Source organism: Octopus bimaculoides, chromosome 23 (assembly GCF_001194135.2).
Source record: "Octopus bimaculoides isolate UCB-OBI-ISO-001 chromosome 23, ASM119413v2, whole genome shotgun sequence".
Lineage (NCBI taxonomy): Eukaryota > Metazoa > Mollusca > Cephalopoda > Octopoda > Octopodidae > Octopus > Octopus bimaculoides.
In genome coordinates this window covers 37,250,891-37,267,592 of record NC_069003.1, presented here as the reverse complement: position 1 = coordinate 37,267,592, position 16,702 = coordinate 37,250,891, and the positions used below count along the sequence as shown (strand labels likewise).

The 16,702-nt window shown below is 35.2% G+C and overlaps 1 protein-coding gene across 1 annotated transcript in view; it reads left to right on the top strand.

Annotated features, from left to right (window-relative positions):
• Positions 1-16,455, top strand: part of LOC106869001 (TPR and ankyrin repeat-containing protein 1) — a 27,217-nt gene extending 10,762 nt beyond the window's left edge. The window contains exons 7-19 of the mRNA XM_014914488.2: positions 138-713; positions 1,678-2,282; positions 2,651-3,078; positions 3,596-3,752; positions 4,306-4,443; positions 4,982-5,087; positions 5,726-5,938; positions 6,837-7,159; positions 7,315-7,479; positions 9,170-9,386; positions 10,004-10,408; positions 12,275-14,589; positions 15,761-16,455. Coding sequence (XP_014769974.1) covers positions 138-713; positions 1,678-2,282; positions 2,651-3,078; positions 3,596-3,752; positions 4,306-4,443; positions 4,982-5,087; positions 5,726-5,938; positions 6,837-7,159; positions 7,315-7,479; positions 9,170-9,386; positions 10,004-10,408; positions 12,275-14,589; positions 15,761-15,769 — 5,657 coding nt within the window. The 3' untranslated portion in view covers positions 15,770-16,455. The remainder of the gene's footprint in view (positions 1-137; positions 714-1,677; positions 2,283-2,650; positions 3,079-3,595; positions 3,753-4,305; positions 4,444-4,981; positions 5,088-5,725; positions 5,939-6,836; positions 7,160-7,314; positions 7,480-9,169; positions 9,387-10,003; positions 10,409-12,274; positions 14,590-15,760) is intronic.
• Positions 16,456-16,702: the final 247 nt, after the last annotated feature.

Here is a 16,702-nt window from a genome sequence, read left to right as displayed (position 1 = left end):
ATATATATATATATATATATATATATATATATATATAATGTCTCAATGTGTTTGTGTGTATCTCAAGAAATATATACATACATGCATATAACTCTTCTCTTATCTCTCTTTTTCTCTCTCTTTGTTTTTTTTTTTAGAACTGGAGCAGTATTCAGAGGTGCTTTGTATCTGGAAAGTGGTTTTTAATTTAAACAAGCTAAGATCCATTATAGACAATATTGTGAAATGTTACAAGGCTAGTTTATCTTGTCCTCAGTATTTAAAACCTGTACTCTCTACTGAGAAACCGACTGGTGTATTGTTACCACGTGTCTTCGACAAGTGTAACGACAATAAAGGCAAAGACATCTGTCAGTCATATCTTTCTATTAATAGTGAAAGTGAAGTGAATATTATGAAATTCTACCGTTTTTCCTCTTCGTTGGTAAGATATATATTTCAGGAGAGTACGGTGAATGCTTCTTTCCCATTTGAAGCAAAAGAAACAGAATCTAACATCATAGTTGACAACAGTAAAGAACCTGTCATTGTGTTGGGCCGAAGTGGTACTGGCAAAACCACTTGCTGTCTTTACCGACTCTGGGACCATTATATCACCTATTGGAAACAGGCTAACATCTCTGGCAGCCCATTGTTTCAGAAACTTGTGACTAACTCATTGGATCACATCAGAGATAACAAGGTGGCAGGACACCAGGAAGAACAATCAGATGGTGAGACATTTTCATTTGGTTATTCTTCATTTTATTAAAATTATTTTTGAATTCATTTCTTTTAGTAAGCCTCATATGGTATACATTAGCACTTGTAGCTTGGTGATAATTGATTAAATTTTTTACAGTGTTAAGCTTAGATTCGTTTTCAGTTCTTTTGTTTAACTTTTAACATCTTGCTGAAAATCCAACTCAAAAGCTTGGTCTTGTAATGATATTGAGCAGAAAATATCTAAAAATGGGTTTCTTTATTCAACTGCTTATAGTGTCTTTACTTGTGGTTGTGCTCAAAGACACAAGTTGCTCCAGTCCACCCAACTGGTTAAAATGAGTTGTACCTGTAATTTAAAGGGCCAGCTTTGTCATATTCAGCGTCACGCTGAATATTACTGAGGGCTAAGTTAAGTGTAGAGTGCTCAGCCACTTACACATTAATTTCATGATTGAATCAATTGGAACCGTCATTGTCATAACCGGCAGTGACAGTAAGTAAATTGTGATGAACAGTTTTGGACAATATTTAATAATATTAAGGTTGAGATGTCAGAGGAGGTAAATAAAACACTGCTGCTGGTGGTGGTGGTGGTACTTTTCTTTTTTTGTATTCATATGTTTATCTCTGTGTAACAGCCAAATGGCCAGTAGCAAGTCACCTTATGGCCAGTTTGTGTATCACAAGTTCAAATCAACTGAAACTATCTTATGTTTGTGAACAGAAGAGGTTAATTTTACATTGACTAAGATTACCTAAATTGTGTAAAGAAGTAGGTATATGAAGCTTGTTTGGGAAAGTTACCTGTATTAAACTAACCTTCTCTCTAATCTCTTGATGTTACGGAAGCCAGAAGTGAGTTTCAACCTTTTTGGGTGTTTGTCTTTTGTTTTTTTGATTTATTGTTTATTTTCTTCAACTGTTTTCCTAATGGCATTATAATGATTATGCTTTTATTTCCTCTTCTATCAGAAGAACAAAATGAAGACGATGAAAGCAAAGATGATTCAGAAAACTACTGCCATCTTCATCAACTGTTTATTTCACGAAACAATTGTCTCTGTACAGAAATGGAAAAACACTTCAAAAATCTCTGTATTGGTGAGAATATGAGTGAAAACCACATGGAATTTTCCGGGTTATGTTTTCAGGATCTTCAGGACAACAATTTCCCAATATTTCTAACATCCAAGAAATTTTGGGTTCTTTTAGATGCCTCGCTTGGTTCACCATATTTTTTCCCTCGAAATGAAGACATGACTTTGAGAACAGACTTCAAAAACTGGCTGGATGAAGATTCCAGCAATCTGTTTGACATGGACATCAAAGAGAATAGCGTTGGTGGCAATTTCCAAGATTTTTATGAAGTAACATATGACATATTTGAGAAGGAATTTTGGAATCGAGTTAAATATCCAGTACCTGGCTGTCATCCCACCCTTATTTGGACTGAAATTACGTCAATCATAAAAGGCTCTTATAAATCCCTGCTTTCAGAGAAAGGTTTCCTATCAAAAAATGAATATTTGGAGATTGGGAAAAAACAGGCTCCGAATTTCACCTCAGACCGCGAAAAGGTTTGTAAACTGGAATTTTTTCTTCTGATCTCTAAATTCACACCAAGTTACCTATTGGTTTCTGTACACTCGGTGTTTAAATATTTTGCTTAGATGAATTACGGGTGTACTGTCTATGTTTATCTGGGTTGATCTCCTATATTGTTTGTGGTGTTTACTTAAATATCCCAACATAAATTTCCCCATTGTAACACTTTGAAGATATTCTTCACTTCCTCTCTAAAGCAGATATTTTTTAGCATTGATACACACACACACAACAAATACTGGTTTCAAGTCCTACTGATGTGTCAGTTCTTTTTTTATCTGAAAATTGTGTCTAATTTTGTGATAAAATATTTTGTTTTTATGTTGTTTTTTATTTGTAGGTATACCAAGCATTTGTGAAATACAATAAACTCTTAAGAGAAAGACATCTGTTTGATGAGATGGATGTTGTTTTTAATTTATTCTCTCGGCTTCGTAATTCCCAATCAACCCTCTGCCCCATTCATGAGATTTATGTCGATGAAGTCCAGGATTTTACTCAAGCTGAACTCTTTCTGATGATATTACTTGTTGAAAATCCCAACAACATGTTTCTCACAGGTGACACAGCCCAGAGTATCATGAGAGGTGTTGCATTTCGATTTTGTGACCTCAAGTCACTCTTTTATTACCTAAAAGAGATATGTTCAAATTTAAAGCAACTCCACTCTATCAAGGTACCCCAGAAAATGCATTATTTGACCTGCAACTACAGGTCACACAGTGGGGTGGTTTCATTGGCTTCTAGTGTTCTTGATTTACTCAACAGGTATGTGGCCTTTTGTTTTCTTTGTTTATTATTAAATGTTCTTACCTTAAATTCTGTCTGCCCCATGGAAGGATGGAAAAGTATATGTTAAAGCTATGATGATGATGATGATGATGATGACTATGTTCTTGTGATGTGTTGAAACTCCTTTGCACTCATGTTACACTCCAGTTGCTTTCATAGCAAGTTCCTGTTGTTTTCATATCCTGTTACATTCTCACATCATCCATGTTACACTCTTACAATCCTCCTGTCACGTTGAAGTTGCACTTGTGCCACACAGCCTGACTTAAGTAACTTGCAAGTGTCATTACTGTTAATTTTTTTATTCAACATTGAAACTTGCACATACAAACAGGCGTCCCTACCATGACACTCATGTCAGACAGTTACAGCACTTGTGTCACATACTTGTTGCTCATGTTACAACCTCTTCTGTTCTCCTTACAACCCTCTTCCCTTTACACTATTTTTACCTCTCACAATGTCATATCACTGTTTGATATCCTTCTTGCAGATATTTCCCAGAATCTTTTGATAAAACCGAGAAAGATATTGGAACATATGAGGGCCCAAAACCCAAAATCTTTGAGTTCTGTAATAATGAGGACTTGGCTATGTTATTGGGAGGAGACAAACAGACAACAGATCTGATTGAATTTGGAGCCCAGCAGGTATGTATGAAAAAATAATAAGGTACTCAGATATCTGGATGGTTGTACATTTACAGATTTTTATTGTGATGAATCAATGAGTGAGGTATCTAAATATTGGTAAGTTCATTTTGTCATAGGCATGGATCAAAAATAAAGTATTTCTGTAGTCATTTACCAATATATATTGGCAACTTTATATTCGTCAGAAATGGAATGTTATCAATGTAGTTGTTATGTTCCCATAATTCTTGGATGGATTTACCTTTGGCAAGGAATCTACAAAGTGTAGTGCTACTTTTAGAATCCAATTCTCATGTATTTCAGATTCTCTGAATTTTCTCAGACAAATCATAATGTAAAGATCCATAATAGTTTCTTTTGTCTTATTTGATCTTCATTGAATCCTTCTGGCTTCCACTTTGTTGCAAGGTAAGAATATAGCTAAGCTTATGTTGTTGTTTTTGTATTGTTACTATTGATAGTTTTGTTTATTTTTGGTGTTGTTACTTTTTCTTACTCTCTCATTTTGTTCTCTGCCTTTTCTCTCATGTTTTTGTCTCTTCTATTTCAGGCTATTCTTGTGGCAAATAATCAAGCAAAACAGGAATTACCCAGTTTTCTTTCATCTGGAATTGTTCTCACAATTGCTGAATCAAAAGGCTTAGAATTCAATGATATCCTTTTGTACAACTTCTTCAAGGATTCTCTGGTACAGTTTCATTTTTATGTTAATATAATTTCCCTTCCAGCCTCTCATGAAGGCCACACATTCTTCACATACTTCAAATTGCTTTATTAAATTTCATTTCTTCATCACACATCATACACAACATGGGGGGGAAAAAATTGTATTTTAGTAGTTCTGCAACCCTGTTGATTATTGTGGGACACACACACACACACACACACACACACACTGCAGCTGGTGGTGGTTTTTTCATGCCACCGGGTCTATTGAGCTGAAAAAAATGGGGAAAGGAAAAGTTCCATCTTGTAGGTGGGGTTGGGAGTGACTTTATACCAGGTGTTGAAAGGCTAAAGTATAAGAAGACAAGCACAGGTATCTTGCTACAGAGGAGATCCAAGGGTGGCTGGAAGGAGATGAAAGAAGACAAAGATGGAGTGCCAGGCTGAATGGATGTGTAGATGTGTTTGATATCAAATAAAAGAACCAGATGATGTTACAAGAAAAATCTCTTTTACTATATTTTATGCATCAGTCATTTCTAGTAAATTATCAATTGCAGGTGACTGATGAATGGCGAATAATAACAAGCTATTTGCAGGAATTAATTGCAGAAACCAATAATGAGAGCGAAGGAAATGGTCAAAGATCAACTGAATTAAACTTAGGTGAATCACATTCTTTGTTGTTGTTTAGCTTTGAATCAGTCTTCATCTAATAGATCAATGACATTTCAGCCATAATTATACCCTTTTTTCCTTAGGCATTGTGTATCTTAGACTACATTATTCAATGTAACTTCTCTTTTCTTGGTGATTTATTGCTGTTATCTATCAGATCAAGTTATATATTTATTATTAATCCTAGTTAAATTCCAGCCCCACCTCATATTAAATATGTTCACATTAAATTATGTTTTTTTTTTTTCTTTTATCAATTTGTGAAAGCTGTTGAGGAAGTCTAAATGTCCGGAAATTTCCCACTTTCCAAATTGTTGCAGCTTAATGGTAGCACCAATGTTTAGAGGGGAAAGAATGACTGAAATGTATGAAATATTAGATTAACAATCCAAGAGTCATGGGTTCAAATTGACTGTAGTGAATATTCCATAAAACACATTGTAAATGAATTGGTAATATACATTTGAGTAAGAACAAGATAGAAGAACTTCAATGTGAAATATTAGACAAACAAGCTTCTCCCAAATAGTATGACATGAAATTTAAACAATTAGAAAGACATGCCACACAACAGGTATACTGGACAATAAAAATAACTAATGTTTTGTTTTGTTTTTTCTTTGCAGATGTTCTTGATTCCCAGAACCATCCTCATCCTTTAACCTTTGACCCAAACAAGCACAAGGTTCTAAACTCTGAATTAAAGTATTTATACACAGCACTTACAAGGGCAAAACATAACATTTGGATTTTTGATACATCCAATGAAAAACGAACTCCAGTTTTTGAGTATTTTCAGGTTCTGCGTTTGGTTGCATTTGTTGATACTTCTAGTGAAGGTATGCAGTTTTCCATCAGATGGCTTAAAATGTTTGTAGAGGTGATAACATTGGGTGTGTGAAGTTGTTTTGGAGTGGATCTTTAATTACATTCAGTTATATGATCACATCAGACGAAGGAATGTTGAAATGTGTGTGTGTGTGGATGTTTGGAGTTATGTTTTGGTAGACATGTGAAGGATGTGTAAGATGAGTAAAGTTATGTATAAATAACTTGATGAGTGTGTAAAAAAACTACAGTATATATATGGATGTGTATGTCAGAACAAATTTGTACATGGATAGTTGTGTGTGTGTGTGTGTGTGTGTGTGTAGGATATATATATATATATGAATAAATTGGTATGAAAGTATCACTGGTGTGCCTATGTGTTTATTAAGGGTCACTGTGAAACTATCTGGCTGTATCCCTGCACTTGTTTGTTAAGGATCATTGTGAAAGATCTTGACACCTTAGCAACAATTGTGGGAAAAACTGACTCCTCCCTGCTTCTCTCCATCTGCAACTATCCCCCTTCATGGGCCACAGATTATCAGTGTGTACTAGTGAAAACGAGACTTCCTTCATGAATAGGATTCGCTTCAACCTCACCATTACAATTAGATACAATGTCTTAAATTTATAAGGAAGGAATTTAATAAATTTAATCAGCTTCATTGATTGGAATGGAAAACAAAGCTGTCTTCGTATAGGTCCTGATGTCAGAACATACATAGATGTAATCAGATATCACAAGGCATCTTCTACAGAGCTCTACTGATTTTGCAATCTACCACCATTTAACATTCAAAAACAATCAGATCCGCTAGATTACAGCCACTAATTACAGACCCCCATTATGCTACGAGTGTTGTTTTTGTTTTTATACATGTGTGTGTTTTTTTCTCCTATCTTTAGACCCTGACAATACTGAATTTGCCAGAAGCTCAACACCAGAAGAATGGTTTATGAAAGGAATGTCTTTCATTGAGCGAAAACATTTTGAAATTGCTATAAAATGTTTCCAGAAAAGTGGTCACAAGAATGAAGAAAAGGTGGCAACAGCATTCCTGTATGTTCAACAGGCTCAAATGCAAGACTCAACTGCCAAGAAGTGGAAGCACTTCCTCATTGCTTCCAAGTATTTCTTTGATTGTAACATGTGTATCAGATCAGCATGGTGTTTATCTGAAGGGGGCAAATATGAACTTTCTGCCCGTCTTTATCGAAAATGTTGCAAGGCATGTATTAGTACATTTGTATTTCCTCTCTCTCACCCACACACATACACTTGGGATGGGTCTGGTTGATGTAGTTGACTGATCCCCCCTCTTGCAAAATGGCTTTTCTGTTTTGAATTTTCATTTTTTCTTTTTCTTAAAAAATTGATCATTAGTACAAGGAAGCTGCAGTGAATTTTAAGAATGCAAAGATGTACGAGGAAGCTGTGCAGTGTTACCTAAAGATCTCCTTATATGGTAAAGCAGTTGATGTCCTCCATGATGCCAAACAGTATAATCATGCCATTGAATTAATTCAAGAATACAAAAGTCTTCAACAGGTTGATTATATAATTTATTTTTAATATTCAGTGTGTGTCTTTGTGTTTGTATAAATTTTAAAATAAATTTACATTTTTTTTTACACAAACATTGAACTGTGAACTAAAATGACTTTAGGTGAAATCTTCAGAAACAGATGGATGTATATAATATAAAGAAAATGGAGTTTGAACACAGCACGACTGGTTTATTTACATAATAGTCAATTTCATAATGTCTACATACGTTGCAATATCTACTTTCATTCATATTTTATAATTAAAAATTACATTATGAATTTAGAAGATAAAAATCTTTTTACATCATATTACTAAAATTTTGTTCTCATATATTGAATGGATGAAAACATCTGTAAATTAATCGATATAGAGATAAACCAGTGGACCCTTGTGATGTAAGACATCCTTAGAAAGAAGAATTTCTTTCTATACAAAACTATATATATATATATATATATATATATATTTATGTATGTATATATATAATGTTTCATTCACAATGGCTGGTGCTGTGGTATCATTGTAAACTGCTAGAAGGGCAAGAGAGAGGAAACTACAGAAGATATCAAAATGTTGAACCAGGTCATGAAGGTTACAGAGAAATATTATTGCAAAACTGATTAGGGATAGTATTTTCTTGGATGGGGTGCAGTTGGGCTTTGTTCTAGAAAGTGGTACCACTAATGCCATATTTCTAGTGAGACAGCTATGAAAGAAGCGCATATCTGAGATTAAACCTTTATGATCTCTTATTTATTGATGTAGAGGCAATTTTTGACAAAATCCCTCATAGTGTAATCTGATGGTCTCTAAGGAAACCAAGAGTAGATGAATGACTCATAAAAAGCCAGCAATGAGTTCAGTGATAAATGTAGTGTACAGGTAGAAGTCATGAGGTAGAGATTGTTTATTGTGGTCCTGCAAGCCATAACAGATGCATTTTAAGACCAGTTGTCTTGGACGCTCCTCCTCTATGCTGATGGCTGAGCTCTTATAGTAAAATCTGTAAGAAAAATTGAAGTAGAAATTCCAGGCATGGAAGTAAAACCCAGAATTGAGGGACCCTAAATTTTTAGCATTCAATTCAGCCTACAATGTCATTCTAAAAGTATACAAACACACCATTGAAATCTGAAAGGTACATGATTAATTCAAAACAATAATAAGGATTACATTTCACAGAGTAATGTGAATATTAAAGGGTTAAAGTGTACTTAATGAAATAAAAAGTTGTAATAATTAGCCAAGAAGACAGGACTGTTATAGCATCAGGGATAAAGCTGTACTCTGTATGCAGAAAAAGAGTCAGTAGAAATTCCATAAAGTGTTTCAACAATGAACGACACAAGGTCATGTTGGGGTTACAGGCAGGTTAAGGGAGAGAAGGTAGATTTCGTATCCAGCAGATGCACAAGGGAAATGAGCAGTAAGAGTGTTAGAGAAATAGATCCTTTCAAATGCCCAGATGGTTCACTAGAAATGATTGATAGCTTTTGTTACCTCTGTGATGTGATTAGCTTTGAAAGGGTAATAGTTAGAATAAGAACATGTTGGAGAAAGTTCAGAAAGCTATTACCTCTACTGGCAAGACTTGGCCTGGTGCTAATGAATCCTGTCACTAAGCTGTCTATCTATCTCTCTATTTATGTACACATATATTTCGTATGTTTTTGTATGCTTTTCTTTCAAGTCATATGGTGATTCTGCACCTGAGGGGTTCATAGAGAATTGTCCAACAAAAGATATATGCTACCTTGCTCAGCAAGCTGCAAATCTTTACTGCCAACGTAAGGATTTTGAGAAAATGAAGGCTGCCTTGCTTCATTTCACCACATTGGAAGATCAACTGAATTTCCTGGAGAAGAAGAGACTCTTCAAAGATGCTGCTGAACTGCTCAGAAATAATGGTATGGATTAGCATTTCTACATAGATTATAAACCAGCTTCTTTTATTTGTTGATGTTTGTCTTACTTCAGGTCCTGAACTCCTTATAAAATTCTAGGGATGCTGTTTTGATGTAATTTGGGTATCTTAAATTTGATAGTCATTTAACTCCGGGGCTGAGAGTAAAAGAGGATGAGAGTGAGAGAAGAAAAGAAGGAGTTGCTTGTTTCCAGTCTTCCATGGAAGACATCTGGTCACAAGGGCATGTATTTACCTTTCTTGGAAACAGGTGAGGGTTGGTGATAGGAAGGGTATCGGATTGCAGAAAATCTGCCTCAATAAATTCCGTCTGACCCATGCAAGCATGGATGAGTGGACATTAAATGATGATGTTGATGGCTGTATAGCTCTGCTGATCAATTCCAAAATACCATTAACTTTTTATTGACCCACAATATCTTAGTGGTCACCTCTATCACAATGCTGTTTGTGCCTCTCCACCAATAAGCATATGTGACAGTTAATTGACTTAACTAATTAACTAAATTTCTAAACCTTTTGTTTGCTTCCACAGTCACAGCTAAAGTCATACATAAGAATTTTTATTTGTTCATTTATTTAAATTTATTTTCTCAATAGGCCAAGTTCAGTCTTCAATGGAATTACTTTGGCAGAACAACTTGTTCTCTGAGAGTGTAGCAGTGGCAGCCACCCTTAATAACAACAACCTGTATGCTGACTGCCTCTATAAACAAGCTGGACACAGGTATGTTGTGGCAAAACTAAAGTCAATGCGTGTGTCCACACCGATGCCATCCCCTGCTGCTGCTGAGGGTGGGGATAATGGTGACATTGACATTGATATCTCAAGAAACGTCGAAGAAGATTTGAGGAATGCTCTGCTGCTTTATAAGAAAGAAGGCAACAATTTTGGTCTGGGTAAATGCCACCTGTTACTTGCTAAACTGAATGAAACTAACACCAAATGCACCATTGATGCAGTGGAGGCCTTCAAGCTGTTCAAATTAGTGAAGGTTCCAATTGGTAAGAGGCATTTTTCATTTTGCTTGAAATAATTCCACATTTTCATTCTTAGTCCTTATTTTCTCTTTGTCCATCTTTTTGTCCCTTGAGGGTACATCCTGATATCTCATCTCCATCATCTTTTCTCTCTTTCCTGCGGAAGTAGCCATGTTATTCTTCTTTGACGGGGTGAGGCTGAAAACTTCCTGACTTTCGGTAAAAGAAAATACAGGAGGATCTGTTAATTATGATTTTATTCAACATATTCCCCTCTCAGATTCACACACACTTATTGCAGCTACCCTTCAGTTTTTCTAAGCCCTGCAAAATAACTCAAAAGGAGCTTTTCAGCGCCCCCCCCCTCATACAGCCGCACAGCTGTGCCCGTGTCCTCTCTATCATACTTTAGCCTCTCAACACTTGACTCAAAGCCTCCTCTCTCAATACTATGCCTCCATTCTCTCAAGGAGTCGCACAAGTTACTTGTTCTCCTCCACCCCCACTTGTGCTTTGCCATGAGAAAAAGCACTGAGTACATTCTGTAAACTGGTTGGCATTAAGAAGGACATCCAGCCATAGAAACTGTGTCAATGCAGACAATGGAGCCTAACACAGTCCTCTAAGAGTCCATTGGATCATGTTGAACCATCCAACTAATGCTAATATGCAGATGGGTTGGTAAATGAAAGGTTCAGTGTCTAAAGAATCAGTAAAAAAGACATTTTGAAGTTTGTTAAATGGTGAGGTTGTTTATTTTGAAGGTCGTTTGTGGTGATTACCAGATGAGAAACCACAACAGTCCCTGTTGTGGATGAGACTTCAACTGACCTCAGGGTGAGACAGCTCTCTCTCTCGTTTGACAAGGAATCATTGTGTAGAGAAGTAAGTCTATTTTGCAAGTATACAACAAAATGATTGCTTGAATTTGGACTTGGATCTCTTTGCTGGTAGTCCCGTACTTTAATCACTCAGCCATTATTACTTACAGCCTGAAGTAGTCAGTTTCATGGTCACAAATTGAACTGTTGCTTCTAAGAGGGAAAAAGGATGAAGCTTTGCCTGGCAAGATTGTTCTAATAATGTTCAGTTGTTCCTCATTGATTTCGTTGATGAGGTGACATTCTTATGTTGGAAATAACTTCTAGAAGTAGAACTTCATGAACAAGGGAGGATTCAACAATTCTAGTAAATCCAATATACTCGTTGCAATACACTTTTTCCTGCCATCTCAGATGAGCAGTGCCATTGACTGCCAGTAAGAGTTGGAAAAAGGTGTCTTAGAGTTTGTTACTAGAAGCTTAACTTCATTGGTAATGCATTTAGCTTGGATCTGTCTCTCTGTAAGCTGTTGAGTAGAACCCCTTGCACTCTTCCTCCTCCTCCACTTCATGGCTATTTTCAGTTGAGTTTCTTACAGAGATTCGTGCAAATTATTCAGCATTGCTTTCCCTTTGCTCTTCCCCACAACACGAATCTTTAGGAACTTTATTTAGATGTCTGTATGCTGTCAGCAAAGGAAGGCATAGAAAGAACAGGCACATTGTCCTTCCTTTCTCGATTATTTTAAAAGTGCTCGTGCACGCGTCCACACACACAAACACTGTAGATTTGATGTTGTTATTTGAAACAAAGATCAAAGTATATCACTGATGTGAGAGCTAACCTATGGAATCTTTGTACCTCAAGGTGGACTTGGGCAGTTATAGTTGTCATATCTACTGGTACTGTGTAGCACAAATGACTTGAGACAAAACTGTTAACTCTTTGGTTGGATTTCCAAAAAAGCCCATCAAACTGGCCAGCTGTGATTGTCCTGCTTTATTAGATTCTAAAACAACTTATTTTAAAAAATTCTGTTCACTGATTTATGTTTTATTTCTTTTGCAGGTTGTTTAGAAGCAGTTCAATTCTTCATGGATCTTGAGCCTCATGATTTCTATAAGGAATCGTTTTGGAATGTTATCAAGGAAAGTTTTGATTTACTAAATTTGATGAAAAGTCCTCTGCCAAGTTCAAACCTTGTGATAAAATCATATTTACCATATTTTGGTCTCTCTTTCAAGGATGATTCTGTGTGGAAATCTCACACAACAGAACCATTGTGTTGCATATCTCTCATAGAATACAATGTTTGTAATAGAATATCTTATGCAAGTTTTACTTTTGAGAAATTCAAATCATGGCTGAATAAATACCTCAAATCTTGTATTCGGAAGTTATTCCACATGCTGTACCACAAGCTAATCATCCACATCATCATAAGTACACCCTGTCCATTTGAATCTGAAGAATTATGCCAGTCTTCAGAAACTTGTTGTTGTCATTTGGCAAATTTTTATGGAAGTCAACATGGAGATTTCTGCCGTTTTCAGGAGAAAAAATGTATGCATCTTCATAAATCCAGTACTTTACCTCATTTTGATATTCGTATACTTATCTGTGAAATGCTTCTCACTATAAAGCTACAAGACGATTTTAAAGAGTTTAAATTCTTTGCAACTCATCTTTATAAAGCCCTGATTTCAAATTTAGATCAAGATACCCATTTGTCAAACTTCTTCCATCCAGACAATATAACTGCCTTAAAAATGTGTATTCGAAAACATTATATAATGATTTTTCAAAGGATGACTCTATCGGAAAAAGTACAGTCTTCAGATTTCTATTTTGAAGTAAATGTGTTATTCAGCTGGCTAAATATTAGATATGATTTAAGCAAATTCATACAAGAGATGCACCAACAAATTGGAAAAGAATCCTTTCCAAAGGTGTCTATTGTAAACTCATCTTTGGTTTCTTCTGACAACAAATACATGTGCATCTACCAACGTTTCTTTGATTCTTTGTATTTTCTTTATGAAAAACGTCAACCATTTGAAGCTGTCATTCAATTTTCTAAATTTTGTGTTTTGTTTCTAAAAAAGAGGAAACGTATTCTGCCAGATTTGCACTGTCTCTTATTGTGGATTGAATTCTTTATGACAGTAAGTTTTATGTTACTAATGAGACACTGCAAAATATCAGTTGTTCTCCCTGCCTCTCAGATTTCCTCAATTGATATTATGGATACACTTCAATCAGCATTTTCAGAAAAGCTTCAAGACATTATAAATTCCAGTCGTATGTGGCTCTATTTGAAATTTCTAGAGGAACGTGTGGCCAAAATGGTCAATTTGGTTTTCAGTGACAACATTTTTCAGTGTTTACAAAGAAAAGATGTAGAGTCCAGGAAACTTGCAAAGCGTGTTTTCATTTTGGGCCTTTGTTACATTCATTGTTTTTCTGAGCATCCTTTTGAAAAAATACCTGACCTTGAATTTTTAATGAAATGTGGAAATGTTACAACTCTAGTTGAGGATCCCTTATTAAGAGTGAAAGATATATGCAGACTGATTACAATAAACAAAGATGAAGCATGTAGGCTTATTAAAGATACTATAAAAGTTTTGATGCAGACTGCAGAATATAAAATCTCTAGATATTATTGGATGTTTAAAAATAGGAAACCATTAGGACTGCAGTTTGTTTCTGATAAGCAATTGTCAATGTTGAGGCTTGAAATGGCTGACACAAGCCCCACAGTTGTCTCTGAAATTGACTCTCAATTAACAGAAAAAATGGTGGAAATTCTAATAAGTGATGACGAAAAAGATAAAAAGAAGGATTCTGTGATACAAACAAAAGCTGTTCAGGTGATTACAAATGCTTATCTGAGATATAGAAATAAATTATTGAAGGAGCTGAGATCGTTAGAGATCCCAATTAACTTACCTTTAGTTAGTCCAAGTGAGAAGTATTGCTCGATTTGTAATGTTTCATTTACCTCAAAGCAATGGATCACTCCTTTTAAGATCAATATTACTAATAATGGAAATAACAGTTCTGATGAGAAAGAAACTTTATTTAAACACTTGAAAAAACCTGCTCATTCAGCAAAGATTTGCCAATTCAAAACATTCTCCAAACTCTATGAAATTCGTTTTCTTCCTGTTAAACAAAGAGCCAAAAATTATCTTGATTTTGATTTAGCTTCAAACAATGAAGAAATTCGATTTTATTTCGATTTACTGAAATTAAAATTGCAAGAGTTTGATAAAAACATGGATCAAATTTGCCAAAATGCAAACTGGACAGAAACTGAAAAATTGGAAACAGTTGCTAGAAACATTGAATATTTTATGGAGAAAATGATGAAAATTCAGGTGAGTGTCTTTTCTTTTCTTGATAATATCAAAATCCATTTGATCAGATTTTTGGTGAGATATGTCAATTTGACATATGTTACAAGTTATATCTGTTTTCTGAAACGTCAAAGACCGACATATATTTTGTGGCTTTCACACTGGCCTTATTTTAGTTTGGTCCATTATATCATATGTAATTTTATTATCTAGGATCAATCTGTCATCATTATCTGATGTTATTCCACATTTTATCAAATGTGTTCTTTAATTATTAAAAAAAAAAAAAAAAATCCCATTAAATAGTAGGTGGTTGATTTCAAGGAAATTTGGCTGCTATTTCTAGCTGCTGTAGTGTCTATATATAGATGCACACAAAAGAGTTTGCCACAGTCTTGATGTGTCAACCCCTGTTATGTGGAAGAAATTTTTTCTGCTAAGTAAAGTTTGAGGCCCAGGTTCAGTTCTCAGCTGCAAGCCCTTCCTTTCACTGGCATTCATAAGTCTACTTACAGAAAGATATTCATGGAGCAAATGGTAATTCCACTTTTCTAACATTGTCAACAAGAATCTTCAAGTTTAGAGCAACATTAATATTTTTTTCAGGGAGCATTGTTTGGTGTGGGGGAGGTGTGATGTTTGGTCCATGTAAATGTCAATGTTTAGCATTGCTTGTTGGCGCTAGAATGGGATTAGATAATCAAAAGGCTGACCAGTGATTGGTTTTGCTTACATGGTTCTCTAAACAGAATCTGTCACATTGTCTGTGGTACTTGCAGTGGCAACAGTATCATCATCATTTGGAAAGGTTTTAGACAACAGATTCAACAGACAATGGGCTTTATGTTGCTTCCTGTTCCGATGCAACAGGAACCAATTTGGTTTCAGTTCTAAGATCACCAGTCATCAAACAAAATCAATTTCTTTCCTCTCCCCTGAAATCTCATCTCTGCCAGTCGTTTTCGATGTCATTTCTCTCAGTCACTGCACTGTGGCCAGGCTGAATCATTGACTTGGGTAATATTATAAATTACTTGTCAGAACCATTTAGCTAAGTTTAAAAAATCAGAAAATTAATGAATTAAATAACTAAGTAAAAAAAAATCAAAACTATAATTATTGGGAAGTAAAAGAAATCCAAAAAATTTTTCTCAATGTCTAAATTACATTTTTTGTTTTAATTATTTTTCAGGATTCCTAAGCAGGAAATAAACCTTTGATGTGAATAATTTTGTAGCTGAATGGCACAGACCTGTGTAATGCAGCTGAAGAATTATTTTGGAATATTGAAGAATGAAAAAAAACCATGTGAATGGGAAATATATTAGTAAACTGTGCATTGGTTCACATGTTTGCCTGAGGGATATGTCTACCCACTCATCCATTTGTCTGTGGGTTTACTCTTTAGCAATCAATCACCACCTCTGACCTCAGCCATCCAAGAACTTTTGAAATGGTCTCCATCATTTCTCACAAGCAGGTCAGGTGCATCCATGTGCTTCTGCAATCCAGTCTTTCTGCTGTCCACTCCTTCAGCCTCTTCCTTAACACTCCAATGACAATTTGTATGACCCTCCCTTTTTCTGCAACCCCACAATCTGCTTGTCTCCCTCTCTTCAGGTCCTGGTTTCTATCTTGTTGATTTCTTTTTCTTTTATATTTACTTTTATTATCTTTTGCTAATTTCCTTCAATTCTGGTAAAATTAAAAAAAAAAAAAAAAGTTCCAGACTAAAATGCAAGAAATGCTGCAACTGAGAAGTGCCAGTTGTTTTTTTGCTCAGGGCATTTGGTGTGTGCAGACTTGTTTAGTGCACAGCATGAGATCTCTCAACCAGCAAAAGGGAAAATATTTTTTTATGAATAAAAATATAAAATGTGAACAACATTATACTTCTTCTGTCATATTTGTTTATCCAATAGGATTCACTTGTGGTGGTAAATGGTAAAATTGCTTCCATGACTGGCTGAATAGTTTGAATTACATCTACCAACATTTATTATAAGGGATCATCACTGTTGGACTCCTAACACTAAACCTCTGCCCCTTTGTCGTTTGTGTAAGCTTCATTTATCAATATATAAATATCTATATATGTATGGATACTCTGTATTTTGTATATCAAACCCTAACT